The sequence below is a fragment of the Parasteatoda tepidariorum genome, chromosome 10, assembly GCF_043381705.1.
Source record: "Parasteatoda tepidariorum isolate YZ-2023 chromosome 10, CAS_Ptep_4.0, whole genome shotgun sequence".
NCBI lineage: Eukaryota > Metazoa > Arthropoda > Arachnida > Araneae > Theridiidae > Parasteatoda > Parasteatoda tepidariorum.
In genome coordinates, this window is record NC_092213.1 from 10787834 (window position 1) to 10802727 (window position 14894).

At 29.5% G+C, this 14894-nt stretch overlaps 1 protein-coding gene across 2 annotated transcripts in view; it reads right to left on the reverse strand.

The window, feature by feature from the left end:
- Positions 1-5550: 5550 nt before the first annotated feature.
- LOC107450044 (zinc finger protein 271-like) overlaps positions 5551-14894 on the reverse strand; it is a 42113-nt gene continuing 32769 nt past the window's right edge. The window contains exons 1-2 of one of the 2 annotated variants that reach the window (XM_071186641.1): positions 13472-13676; positions 5551-8740 (exon numbers count right to left, since the gene is read on the reverse strand). In XM_071186641.1, coding sequence (XP_071042742.1) covers positions 5998-7125 — 1128 coding nt within the window. In that variant the 5' untranslated portion in view covers positions 7126-8740; positions 13472-13676 and the 3' untranslated portion in view covers positions 5551-5997. Of the gene's footprint in view, positions 8741-13471; positions 13677-14894 lie in introns of those variants that run through there. The other variant, XM_071186642.1, reaches the window with a different exon arrangement.

Consider the following 14894-nt stretch of genomic DNA (forward strand, 5'->3'; position numbering starts at 1 on the left):
GTAGTGTCAATCAGAACTACTAAGAGTGATGGTTCAGTCCATCTTTGTAATCCTTGGAGGAATGGAATTAATAAGATATTGCAAATGAGTATCTAGTAGCAAAGTGACAGTGAGGAAAAAAATTCCCACAGGAAAAAGAATTCACTGAACTGAATTGCAAAAGTAGATTGAGTTGGTAACAAAATTAATGCTTAAAAAATATATGAATCTGTGAGGAGAATGATTCATAATCAATTACAAACATTACACAGCAGAATTAACAGTTAGAAAAACAATTAATCTTTCCTAGAAGGTAAATTTATAACCAGTTGACTCGAGTGAAAAAAAATATTTAGTAACAAAACTGGCTGTTTAGGAAAAATGAATTCCTGTGAAGTAATTGATAAATAACTGCAAAATAATATTTGGAAGAAAAAACGAAGAATAAAAAAAAATATGGAATCTCTATGGAGAATAAATTAATAATCTATTGCAAATGAATATTTAGTCACAAATTCGAGAATATGAAATTGAATTAAATTCAAACTTTTGTTAAACTCCGTATATTATTGCAGAGTTCTTTTTTTTTGCTTTCTTAAGTTTTCTGATATTAGAAAATGGCATCCTCTTTTTTAATTTCATTTCACAATGCTTATTTAAATAGTCTTTCACTAATTCTTAATTATAATTTTATATTGGTTTGCTAACATCTTGTTGTTATTCTTACAAATATATGTGTGAACTAGTTTTCTAAACGTAGTTTTCAAATATTGTAGATGAAAAAATAGTTGTTTTACTTAGCACTTAGTTCATTACTCCTACAACCTCCTAACTTTCTTATACTTAAGATATGTGAATAAATGATAAGAAAAGATCTATCTATGACAGCACCTAACATTGATTTACATGTTACATTTAATACGATATAATATATGTTCTAAAGTAACTGACTTTTAGGAAATAATCTTTAAAATTCTGTTAGTATGTATTTTGTAAAATATTATTAGAGACTCATTTTTAACATAATACGGGAGCGAAGCTGGACAAAGCTAGGTCCTTAACTTTTTATTTCTTAGCAAATTCCATGAATAAATTTGCTTACATTTTTGTTTGTTTGATGAAATAGGCTTTTAACTCCAGAAATCACAATTATTTAATGCAAAAATAAAATATATTTTGCAAGAAAAATTAATGTGGTTACCCAATAAAACATCGATATGCATAGAAATTATAAAAAATGTACTTTTTTTCAGCTGAAATATTTATTTACAGCAACAAATTAATATTATGAACACCATCAATTGAAGAACATTCAGGGGTCTAAAAATCAAAGAACATAAGGAATTACATACAGAAATTAGTGTAATTATGTTTAGTTGTTCTTAAAGAACGGAAATCACAAATAAAACTGCTCATGTTTCTTTGCAAAACTACAGGCTTGGTATTGTAGGTGAAGTCTGCTTAAAAAATCCCAGATTTTGTTCGATAAATACTTCAAACATGGATGTAATATATATTTTAAAAATGTAAATAACAGCTAAAAAGATGTATAATTAGATGTTGAACTCATCAAAAAAATCTTCAAGCCATTAGAAATTAAAGAGAAAAAAAATTGGGTAGAAATCATGCCTTTTTTAATGCTTTTTAAAGACACGAGCATTGACAAATAAATAGCTTACACTTTTTTCCCCACACCAAATAGCATGGCTACTGTCTGCTACTAGTTTTATGCTATTTCTGATAAATAGCAGATGTAGTGCAGTCATAACTGTTAGGTCTCGGTTTTGTCCAATTCACCCCTATCTGTTGAATATCAAATTCTGCCATTCAATATCATGTGATTCCGAAATTGTGCCTTTACATAGTCTAACATGTGTGAATATTGAAATTATATTGATGAAATACTTTAATTCAATCCATATTGCCTTATTCAAGATTAATATATTTTCTCTTTTACAAAATTGCGTCAGATAGATTCAGTCCTGACTTAAATCATTCTAGCCAAGCTTCATTTTTTTTTTTTACAAAGTTGCATCCCATAGAGTCAGTCCTGGACTCTAGTCAAGCAACATTTTATTTATTTTTAGTAATTATATTTTGCCAAACCTAATCCGAGCCTTAATCTAAACTTGCTTAAAACAGTTCATTTTTGTAGCAAAATTATTAATTGGTAGTCCAAAAATAGTAATTTATTTTTAAAACAAAGCTTAAAGAAATTGGTAATTCTAATAAACTTTAAGTCATTTCTGAATTGTTACATCGAGAACTTTGGAGCCGGAATCGAAGACAATTTTACTGGAATTGGAAAGGTTTGCTTGATTAGTATGGAATAAATACTATTAATGCATGCATTTCTCAACAAATAATTATAAATTATTCAGTATATATTTTATCTATATATTTATTATCTTTTGATTCGTTGAATCCCTATTTAGTTGTATTTCGAAGTAAATTAAAATTATAATGCAAATGTACAATTTGTACTAGTTTTCTAGTTCAAGGTTATAAAATGTTTGTATCTATAGATGCGAGTAATACAGGATTAGGCTAAGTGATTCATCCAGTTGCAAAGGATTGTTTATTTAAGAACTGACTATGAGCAATCGATACATGACAGGATGCATTTATTCACCAAGTCTTTGGTACAATCTTTATTATGAGCACTTTTAGCTACCCGATTCCAATCAATGAATTGTGTTTGTCCGACAGTTCTGCCTATACTTTCTACAGCAGTGTTTCTCAACACAATTTACTCAGAGGATCGATTGAATATTTTAGTGCTTTTATAGTACACCAATAAAGTTAGTCATTTTTAAAATATTTTTAAGCATTTACTTCGGTTTTTGTAAAATATATTTACCAAAAGCTATTTTCTTTACACATGAAATAGCAATTAGTCTGAATCGTGTAACGTTTGAACTATGTGGATTGTCATAAAATTCAATAAAACAAGTTATCATAGAGTTAATTTTTTTTTTTTAAATTTAAGGTATTTTGTATTAATAAATGAATCTTTAAAATATATAAAACTATTATGTTAGAATTCAAAATTTAACTGTTAACATTACTGTTTCAATCATTTAAAAATAGAATTACTTAATTAAAAATTAATTTTTTTATTTTCAAAGTTTTTCTAAACCCAAAATTTATGGGGAAAGGCAATATAAATTAGGTTTAAAACATTTCTGTATCTTTAATTCAAGTATATACCAGAAAAGGTTACATAATATAGATTGAAAAAAAATTGTTTTTTGAATGCAGTTTCAAGTGTATTTTATTTTTCAAAAAGCTTGCTCCAATCGCGTTACTGCCTCGAGAATAAATATGTCACTCCAGATTTTTAGAGCTTGCTTCTAACATATAAACATTACTGCTAGGACCATCCATATGCTAAACCATTGTTAAAATAAATTGCTCTATACTGTTCAAATATTCTAAATGTATGCATAAACATTTCAGTTTCAAAATCTAATTTTTGGCCCAAATTTCTAAAACTGTCATCATTATAATTTACACTTTCGAACTTCTAAATCAGAAGCTGCTCTGAAACCAATTAAATTTCGACCTCATTTTAAAATTATAAACAGTTATGTCTTGAAATCAATAAAATAAATTATTCTAAATTGCTTAAAATTTCTAAACTGTTCCTCCAAAATCAATGTAATTTGTTTGCTGAGTTCTAAAACTTTATATTGTACCAAATTCAATAAAATTAATTGCTTCAAATTTTTATAACTGTTAGTGCTTCAAAACCAAATTCCTTGAAATTGTTTAAGTTTTAAAATGGTTGCTCAAAATGTGTAAACATTGCTGTTACGAAATTATTATAATTGCTCTATATTTCAAAAACTGTCTGTGCTTTAAAATCTATGTAATTTGTTGTTCTAAATTTTTAAAACTGATATGCAAATGTTTGTTACGATAAATAATTTTAAAGAAAATGTGTTTGTGTATTTTATTAGTCTTATTAAAAACAGTATTGTTGAAATAGTGTCTTTCTTTGGGTTTAAACTGCATATCTGTGATAAAACATATATTATATTGTTTGCTAATATTATGTGTTTTTAGACTATTGTGTATATTTAAGTTGGAAATATATGTAATCAAACAATTTATGCAAATTCAATAAAAAAGTTTTTATCTATTCCTGTCAAGTATTTTGAGATTCAAAATCATACATTCAAAAATCAAGAGAATATAAATTCACTGCACAAGCATGAGTAGATTTAATTTTTGTCCCTAACATATTGGCTTTTTCAGATTTGACCAAAATTGGAATCATAGTGAAATTGTAATTAAAATGTTCTGTACAGCATATTCTACCATTTCAAACCAGTATATATACTATATACATAGTATATACTAATTGGCTCAATACCACTTTTTGATGGATAATAAAACAAATTATCAAATTTGTTAAAATCAAACTGTGCACCNATTCCCTTTTTATTTCTCGAAATCAAAATTAAATACATATAATGATAATAATAAATAGCCACACCTTTTATAATCCTATAACAATTATTTAATAATAGGACCTATTATTAATAATAGAACCTATAATAACCTAGTTAATATTTTCTTCAATAATAAATGTACAGTAATAAATATAAAGCTTCCTAAGTAAATATGAATATCCAAACAATTTTTCCTATATAATAAAATAATAAGAAATATATTCTTCGGCTTATAAATTTTATTTAATAACGGAATTTCTAAAAGATAATTTTAGTTTTGATCCAAAAAATTATTTTTTGCATGAAATGTATTAAATATATAATTAAATCATTTAATATAATTAAATTCGCTTGAAATTATTACAAAAAATTATTTTAATGCATCAATAAAAGTTACAGAGCGAAAATTAAAGCGATCTGTTTGCAAACGTTGGCGTGAAAAAAATGCGCCAAATCCGATGCACGCGCTTTATCAGAAAAGGAGTAAAAATATCAGAATATTTGTACCAATATGAAATTTAATTGTAATGAAAATGCCTATCAATGTTAACTACATTATAATCTATTAATTTAAATAAAAATATAAAAAAATAATTGCTATTTTGCTAGTTAAAAACCAATTAAATTCATTCCATAACTTGACGTGCTAACATATAAATAGAAAATAAATGTTTATAATTGAATATAAAAGAATAAAAATCTTTCTTGTGAAATGTAAAAGGTCCTCCTTTAATGAATTTTTCGTTGCATCCAAATGCACAGCAGTATACCATCATTTTTTTTAAATTTTATAGTTAAAAACACAGCTTATCAATTCACCTCCATAGGAAAAGAATGGGGAGAGGGTTTACTGGAGGGAAAATCGTCCAGGAATCACGTGACGATGTTCTTTGCAACGAGGGATGGGGGACTGGTTCTCTCTACCTAAATTACTCCTCTAAGGTAATGTCTTGCATTATCTCAGTCACATTTAGCCAACTGCAAAAATAAGGTTCATCAGAAGTTAAAATTTTTAATTTAGTCAGTAGACATTAAAATTACTTCATAAAATTTTATGCACATGCAGCACTAGAATGAGGTTTTTAAATTGAAATAACTTTGAACAGCTGGACCATTATATAGTAAAAAACTTTTATTATAACTAATTGCAAAAATAAAGTTACACAAAAGCATAAACAAAAATTCGGAGAGTTATTAGGGAAAATCTCAGGGAAAAACTTTATTACCTAAGTTACAAGATTAAAGTTTCCCACCAATATAAAAGTGACTCTTTTTAGTTAATTTTTTTTTTTTTTGAACAGCACTTTATACATTCAAGAATACAGTTTCTCACCAATATGAACACGCTTGAGCACAATCACACTAATTATCTGAAAAAACTATTATTACATTTATAACAAGAATAAAATTTCTCCTCAGATGACACAGCTGACACTTTGCTCTGTCAGCTGGCTCTTCGTTGAAAAACTGATATTTTAAATGCTACAAGAATAAATTACTCATCAGTATGCGTACGCCTGTGCACAGTCAGACAAGTACTTTTTAAAAAAATTTCATTACTTCAAGGCTTTTCTCTAGCATGAACAAGAGTGTGCTCGGTCAGTATATCCTTCCTTGTAAAACTCTTACTACATATATTACAAGAATAAGGTTTCTCGCCAGTATGAATACGATGGTGTTTTGTCAGATTACCCTTCCGTGAAAAACTTTTATAACATATACTACAAGAATAAGGTTTTTCACCAGTATGAAGGCGATGATGATCTGTCAGATGATTCTTCCGTGAAAAACCTTTATTACATATACTACAAGAATAAGGTTTCTCACCAGTATGAATGCGATGGTGTTTTGTCAGGTTAGTCTTCTCTGAAAATCTTTTATTGCATATACTACAAGAATAAGGTTTCTCACCAGTATGAATGAGGTGGTGTCTTGTCAGATGACTCTTCTGTGAAAAACTTTTATTACATATACTACATGAATAAAATTTCTCACTAGTATGAACAAGACTGTGCTCTGTCAGCTGAATCTTCTGTGAAAAACTTTTATTACATATACTACAAGAATAAGGTTTCTCACCAGTATGAATACGAAAGTGTATTGTCAGATAACTCTTATGTGAAAAACTTTTATTACATATACTACAAGAATAAGGTTTCTCACCAGTATGAATACGATGGTGTGTTGTCAGATGACTCTTCAGTGAAAAGCTTTTATTGCATATAAAACAAGAATAAAGTTGTTCACCAGTATGAATACGATGGTGATGTGTCAGACGATCCTTCCGAGAAAAACTTTTATTACATATACTACAAGAATAAGGTTTCTCACCAGTATGAATACGATGGTGATATGTCAGATAACTCTTCAGTGAAAAACGTTTATTACATATACTACAAGAATAAGGTTTCTCACCAGTATGAATGCGATGGTGTATTGTCAGATAACCCTTCTGTGAAAAACTTTTATTACATATACTACAAGAATAAGGTTTCTCACCAGTATGAACACAAGTGTGCACATTTAGAGTATTTCTCTGAGAAAAACTCTTATGACATATGCTACAAGAAAAAGGTTTCTCACCAGTATGAATACGATGGTGTTTTGTCAGATGACTCTTCAGTGAAAAACGTTTATTACATATACTACAAGAATAAGGTTTCTCACCAGTATGAACACAAGTATGCATGTTTAGAGTATTTCTCTGAGAAAAACTCTTATGACATATGCCACAAGAAAAAGGTTTCACACCAGAATGAACAAAACCGTGCTCTGTCAGCTGACTCTTCCGTGAAAATCTTTTATTATGTGTAGGTACTACAAGAAAAATGTTTCTCCCCCTTATGAACACGACTGTACATAGACAGACAGCTAGTGCTTGTAAAACTCTTGTTGCATATACTGCAGAAATAAGGTTTCTCCCCAGTATGAACTAGAAAATGTCGAGTAAGTTCAACCTTTTGTACAAAAGCTATATTACAAACACTGCATGAGTAAAGTTTTTCACCAGTATGCATACGACTGTGCTCTGTCAAATTACTCATTTGATAAAAATTTTTATTGCTTAAACTATACAAATAAGATTTTTCAAGAGTATGAATAAGATAGTGTACTGTTAAATTTTCCTTTAGTAAAAAACTTTTACGAGAAAAATTGTTTAAAAAAGGCTTCTCAGCAGTATTAACACTAACTGAGTTTGCACAGATGACTATATGCCAAAAACTTTTATAACATATGCACTACAAAAATAAGAGTTTTTCCCTGTATGAATAAGACTGTGTTCATTCAGATAATTACTGTTTGATAAACTGTTAATACAAGTACTACAAAAAATAAGGTTTCTCATCAGTATGAGCATGAATGTATCAAATAAATTGACCTTTTTATGTAGAACTCTTATTTCTTGATAAGTAAGCTTTCTTAACAGCATAAACCTTAGACCAGTTTTTCCCAAAGTGTGGTACGCATATCGCCAGGGGTACGGGAACAATTTAGCAGGGGTAGGCGTTCTTATGCAAAATAACTTGAAAAAAAAATGAAAATTTCAGATTTTTTTTTATTAAAAAGAAAAAAGATAGCCATGAAAATTTACGATTACGTATTTTTCTATTGGCTATTTTTTGCAGAGTTTACAGTTCATAATGAGTAGCGTCAACAGCCAGTTGCGATTTTTAACTTTTGTGTAATTTTTTTAGAGTAAAAAATACATTCATTTTTTTTATTAGTGGTACACAATGTTACAAAAGATTTAGAAAGAGTACACAAAAGTCATAAATTTGAGAAACACTGCCTTTGACCAATGCAAGTCATTGTCTACTTAAAAACTTATATTCTATATAATCCCACATTGTATTATACTGTGTATAGATAAATTATCTTTTTAAAGAGATTTACACTGCAATTTTAAAATTTAAACTGACTTGTGTTTAATTAAAAAAAATTTTTTTTTTTAAAACTGCAATTATAATTTCACAAGAATGTTATCTCTGCAGAATGAGTTACGGAGCTACTGTTAGGTTTCAATATTACTAGTCAATCTATTAAAAGGCTGTGGACACAAAGAACAGAAGTAAAGTTATTACAAATACAAAAAAGTTATACAATGGTATTAATAAAGAATATCAGGGAATTATGGCATTTAAAATACCAGGGAGAATAATTATAGGCCGATAAGATAATAAATATGTCTTCAATCACGTCGGCAGTGGAAACAAATTTTAAGATCACCTCTTCTTGGCTAATATATTTGGTTATCTTCAAATGCCATTAAACTCAGAGCAATGCCTCCCAATCCAAATAATAACCTTTGGGGAAGAAACAGAAAAAGTTTTCATTAACTTCATTGCATATATTCTATTATAACTATTAAAGTAAAATATTTAAATTATGCCAACAAATATAATAATATTCTGTCTATGAACAAAGAAGCATTAAATTACCAGGGGTAGATATTTAAAAAAAAAAACACTAATTTGAAAGATCAGTATCTAAAAAGATATGTTATTAGCGAATTCACATTTTCTCTGGCCCTTTTAAATGTTTTTATAAGATTTGCTCGAAAAATGTTAAGTGAATTTAAATGAAAAATTATAATAGAAAAATGGATAAGGTTTTAATTAGGTGCAATATGCTACTTTGTGACAAAAACACAGATAAAAGCAAAAATAGCATACCACTCTTTTACTCTGATTGCTACTATATCACTGATGATATAGTAGTATCCTAGTCCAGATCAAATTTCAGTGGTGTATATATATATATATTATATACCAGTAAAAATAGATTAAATAACATGTGATAAACATAATTTTTTTTTTAACATGTTCAGCAAGTTGGCGGTACATTTTTATTCAAGCAATAAGGCCAGTTAACAGAGCAGCTACATTTATGATTAGCGATACACATTAAGGATGTGATGAGTTAACGCAGCTTTACAATAAAGCATTCACCGTAATGTTCAGTGTTTTCCCTCAGCATTTTCAGCTCACTCTGTCTGCCCTTAGATTTCATTAATTACACATTTTGAAAAAAAAAAGTAGAAGAAGCTAAAAATTAATGCAATTTTTATTTCACTAAAAGAGAAATCAAAATTGTTTGGAATGTGAACTTATTTTACAATGCGATTTGATGGGCTATATTTATATATAGAATTAGACTAAAATTATCTTTCGAACTATAAATTACACTTGAACCTGAAGAAATCTAAACTCTCATTAAAAAATGCATTTTTTAAAAATACGAATATTTTTTTCTTTATTTAATTTAAAAATAGAAATTGTTTGTATAAGGCAATGAATTTACCAATCTTACCATTTCAGCAGTGTGTTTAGTAGTGTAGAATAAAATTATAAACTAACTTAATTTAGAATGTTTATAACAATATACAATTTGACTCTTATGGTACTTGCCCACAGCAGTTTTAAACTCTTAACTCTTTTAGACTAAAACCCTATATGAAATGATGAATAAAAGATATATCTTTTTATTCTTTTCTTGTTTCAATTTTTAAATATTTTGACATAAGCATCTCTAAACAATCAAGATTAAATTTTAAAATTTTATTTTTAACTTTAGGATGATCATTTCAACAAAAAATCAAATACTCGCATCTTTTGACATTTTCTTCAAGATATAACACAAGAAAAGATGTTATCGATAGACAGTATTAATATTACTACACTTAGACGCCATAAAGAAACAAACTGTTAAGATTAGTTTTTGAAATAAAAAGGTAATAAATAAATCATATTAATTTAATTTATTTAAATCTCATTTACTTTTCTTCAACATACTAATTCCATTAGCTCGAGCATAGATACACTTTGCTTTTTTGACAGATGGTCTTAAAAACTAAAAAACGTTATTTCTGGGGCAACTATAAGTAACACAAAACCTGTAATCGTAAATATGCATATTTAGATCCGAATGAAAAATAATAAGCATTATTCGTAATCATAATAGAATTTAAAATTTGTAACAATTACATTTCCCTACAACCTAATGGTTTAGGCTTGCACTTAAAGAAAAGGAGAATAAAAAAAGCAGGATAAACCTTAAAAAAAAAAAATTTCTACTACAACTGTATTTTTTATTAAGATATAACAAAAAAGTCTTTCTAGCTTAATTTTTATCTTTTTCATTAAATGATAATTAAATGAATAATAATAAATTTTATTAAATAATAATCAATAATTAAAACTGCACAGAAACCAAGTCATAAACTTTAACCCGTGAGCTATAGGTTGTGCATCCCTTTGCTAGGGTGTCTTAAAGGTATAGTTACGAAAGAGATAATGCATTAGAAAAATCAGTTTCATCTCTTATTAAACGCTTATTTTTTTGATTTTTACTAATACAGTAGCAAATATTACTTTTTAATTTACCTTTTATGAAGGAAGATATTGAGAAGTTGAATAAAAACAAATTTGGTTGAATATAATAACAAATTTTCAAGAATCTAACAAAATGTTTTTTAAAAAAAATCCAGTGACTCTCTCTACATATTTTTCAACATTATAAATTCTAACTTTCCATGCCCAGGGATGAGATTGGCCAAAAGGCAAAAAAGCTGAATTTTGACTCGAGTAAATCTTACGTGATTTATAGCAAAAATATCAGTAACATATTCTCATCCAGTTTTGCTGATGTTGTAATGCCTATATATACCAATAATCCTTGATAGAAAAACTGCCTTACAAAAACTAATTCAAGAAAAAAAATTTACTTCTTACAAGAATCGCGATCTTGGATTTTAAAATCAAGAGAATACAAATAGCGATCTTGGATTTTAAAATCGCAAGAATATGAATCACAATATTGAACTTTGAAATCACGCGAATTTGAAACTCAAAATTGGATTTCAAAAATGTAAAAATACAAATCATGATGCGTAATTTTCAGATCGCGTAAATACGAATCACGATGCATAATTTCTAAATTGCGTGAATACGAATCCAAAGCCTAATTTTTAAATCATGTATAAATACGAAAATCGATATTTGATGTTATAACCGCAAAAACGAATCACGGCATTGGAATTTAAACTCGAGTCAATACAAATAGCTACATAGATTTTCAAAAAGCGTAAATACAAATCGCGATAATGGATTTTTAAATCTCGTAAATGAGAATTACAATGTACGACATTGAAATCGCGTGAATAAGAATCGTAACGCGCAACTTTTAAATCAGGTTAATATGAAAATCGATGTTTGATATTAAAATGCAGCGATGTCTGGATTACGAAAATACGAGCTATCAAGCAAACGGGTAAAAATGCAGAAAATCTTGTTGTCCGCGCGTAAAAGCGGAGAAAACCGCTAAAATAAGTAAAAATGCGGAAGGGTTGGCAGCTACGTAGTTTGAATTTTCTGTTTATCTTTGAAAATCAGAAACAAATAATTATTTTATTTTAACGACTGAATTTTCAGAGAAAGCGGAATATTGATAAGAAAACTCGAAAATTTTAGAGAATCGGAGTTTTTGGATTATAAGGCTGAAACTCGAGAGACAAACGCGAATAAAGCGAAAAAATCTCATCCCTGCATGCCGCTATTTTTGTTTAGGAAGATCAGAATAGACACCGATAGGAATTTTTCAAGGGATACTTTTTAATTGTTTGGTATTGCACGCTACTCTTTCAAAAAGGTGGTTTTACTCTCGTTGACCAAAGCTTTACGATTCTATATCAATCTAACAAGACTCATAAACGAAGCTCAAATTTTTTCTTCTTCTCCTTCCTTTCGTTAAAAAGTAAAGAAACAAGACATAATTTCATAGTTTGTTGCTTCATTTTGAATTTTTGAATACAATAGAGCGCCGATCATCTGAAACCTTATTATCCGAACTATGTCTGAATTCGTTTTTTTTTAAAAAAAAAAGTTTAGAATACTATTTAACCTATCGACAATTTTTCTAAATTTAGAAGAATAAATAGTATTCGCTACATCTGAAGACCACAACATTTTTTAGCAGTTTTCTTATAGTAGCCATACATACATGCATTGTGATACAGTTAAACCTACATACCCCTTTAGCCCTCTTCAACTGAAAACTATTTTCCAAGAATGGGAGTTTCATTTTGACAGTCTAAAACGATTGGAATGCGGAAGGAGTACATGAATAGATAAGAGCTGAAGTTCTACAATTGGGGAATGGGTAGTTGTCACTTATGGTTAGTGATTTCAGTGCTTGGAATAAAATTCTTAACAGAAAAACAAACGAAACTGAACCAGTAGATCTTTCGGATGAAAATGAGGAAATAGTTGCTGAAATTTTGAATGAAAATCGGAACTCAACAGACGAAGAGGAAGAAGTAGGTGATAGAGTTCAAGATAGTCGACCTTCTCATATAGAAGCATAGAATTCATTAGATTTTGCAATGAATTGGCTAGAACCTCAAAATGATGCATTTTTACTTGTGATTTGGAACATCCTCATATTCTTACACAATATTACAACTCATGAAATTCGATCCGGTTTTAAATGTCTTTGCAACGTAAAAAGTGACTACGTATCTTAGCAAAATATCAACACCTACCCCAAGAGGGGAAAAAAAAGATCTACTTCAAATCATGCCCATCTCCAAAAAGGACTTGATATTTCTTTTATCTCTACGGACATTATCACAACCGATGAGGAAGTGGAGTGTACTTCGAATTCCATCTTAGCTCAAGCAAACATCTACATGCTTTTTTTTCTTCAAAAAATTTGCAAGTTTAAAATCTATTTGGCACCTTGGCGATTGTAGTTGAGAAGTATCTCCTACGATCGCATTTCTAAGGAATATGAAAACTAAATTTTCTTCTTACGTGACACATAATGCACATATATCACCTGTAAAACACATTACTAAATCATCACAAGTAAACTTGAAAAAGAGAGAATCAGACAACAAACTTTCAGGATAAGAGCATTTAAAATAGTTGACACACACTGCATGAATGACTTGTCATAACTTGAATGCTTTAAAAAAAAAAACCTCTTAAACTTTTTATTTTAACATGTTGAATTATACATCAGGCAATAATACTCACCTCCACTTTTATTATGTAGACGATAATGTTTCCTTAATTTGATTGCTTTTTTTCTTTACACATTAATAAGGTTTTCTTTCAGCACAAAGAAGATAGAGTCATTAATTAGTAATTAATGAAAATTTTCTCTTTACTCGGCATGCACATGCAGAATGTAAGTTCTAAACTGTTGATGGTGATCCTTGTGCATTTTTTAGAGCTCCTTGCAGTATTTTGCTTTTAGCTCGCCTATCCATGACGTAGAGTGAGGGATGAAGTTTGTTTGCGATTGCAGCTCTCATAGGCCCCCATGTAAACCTGTTCCCATGTAAAATTACATCACTATTTTGGGGAAGGGAGATGGTGGCTATTGGCTGGTTTTTGTTTGATTTTGGCGACAAATTTTGTATTAACATGTGCTTCGAGATTTATTTCTTCCTTGTAAATGTTTACATAATATTATGTCGTCGTTAGGGTGGGGGAGATAGGTAAATGCATGTCCTCTTCAGTATTTCAGACAATATTTTTGTTTTAATTGATTGATTGCTGTTGTTAATTTACGTCGCACTAGAGCTGCACATTGGGCTATTGGCGACGGTCTGAGAAACATCCCGGAGGATGATCCGAAGACATGCCATCACAATTTTGATCCTCTGCTGAGGGGATGGCACCCGCGCTTCGGTAGCCCGACGACCTGCGCGCGAAGTCAAGCACTTTACGGTAGCACAGTTTAACGAGGACCAATACCGCACACAATCGGTCCCTACGCAGACTGATCCAAGTGGTCACCCACCCGCACACTGACCGTAACCAGTGATGCTTGACTTCGGTGATCTGATGGGAACCGTGTCTTAACGATCAGTCCACTGCGGGACTTTAATCGATTGAAATTCATAAAAGCTAAAATAAATAAATATAATGAATGTTTTTGCAAATATAAGATGGTGGAGCAATATTACAAATACGTTTTTTTTCTTATTGTAGCTTTTAATCGAGAATTATCTTTTACAGTTATAAAGTAACGAAGTTGATATAAATATAAGCCCAAATTTACTGATACATCTTTATTTAGTTGTGTTATGAATAATTTTAAAAACTTTATAATCAAACAACACTTAAATTTAGTTCAAAGTAATGACCAAAATTCTGTGCTTAGCTTCCCCCACCCCCTGCATTTCTAGATCAGCCCCAGTTGCCCATGACGTAAAAGCATAATTAATAATAATAAGAAAACATTAATAGATAAAAACAAGACACATTAATACCACGTGTAAACAGAGCTCGTTTGAAAGATCTGTCGCCAATATACTATGCAATACACAGCATGTCCCTTCCCCCAAACAGTGATGTCATCTACGACCAATAGCGTGATCTGGCCGAAGTGAGGATTAATCGCTCGTGTCCTTACACCGTAAGCAACCCCATTCCTCTCCGCTCCCAACAA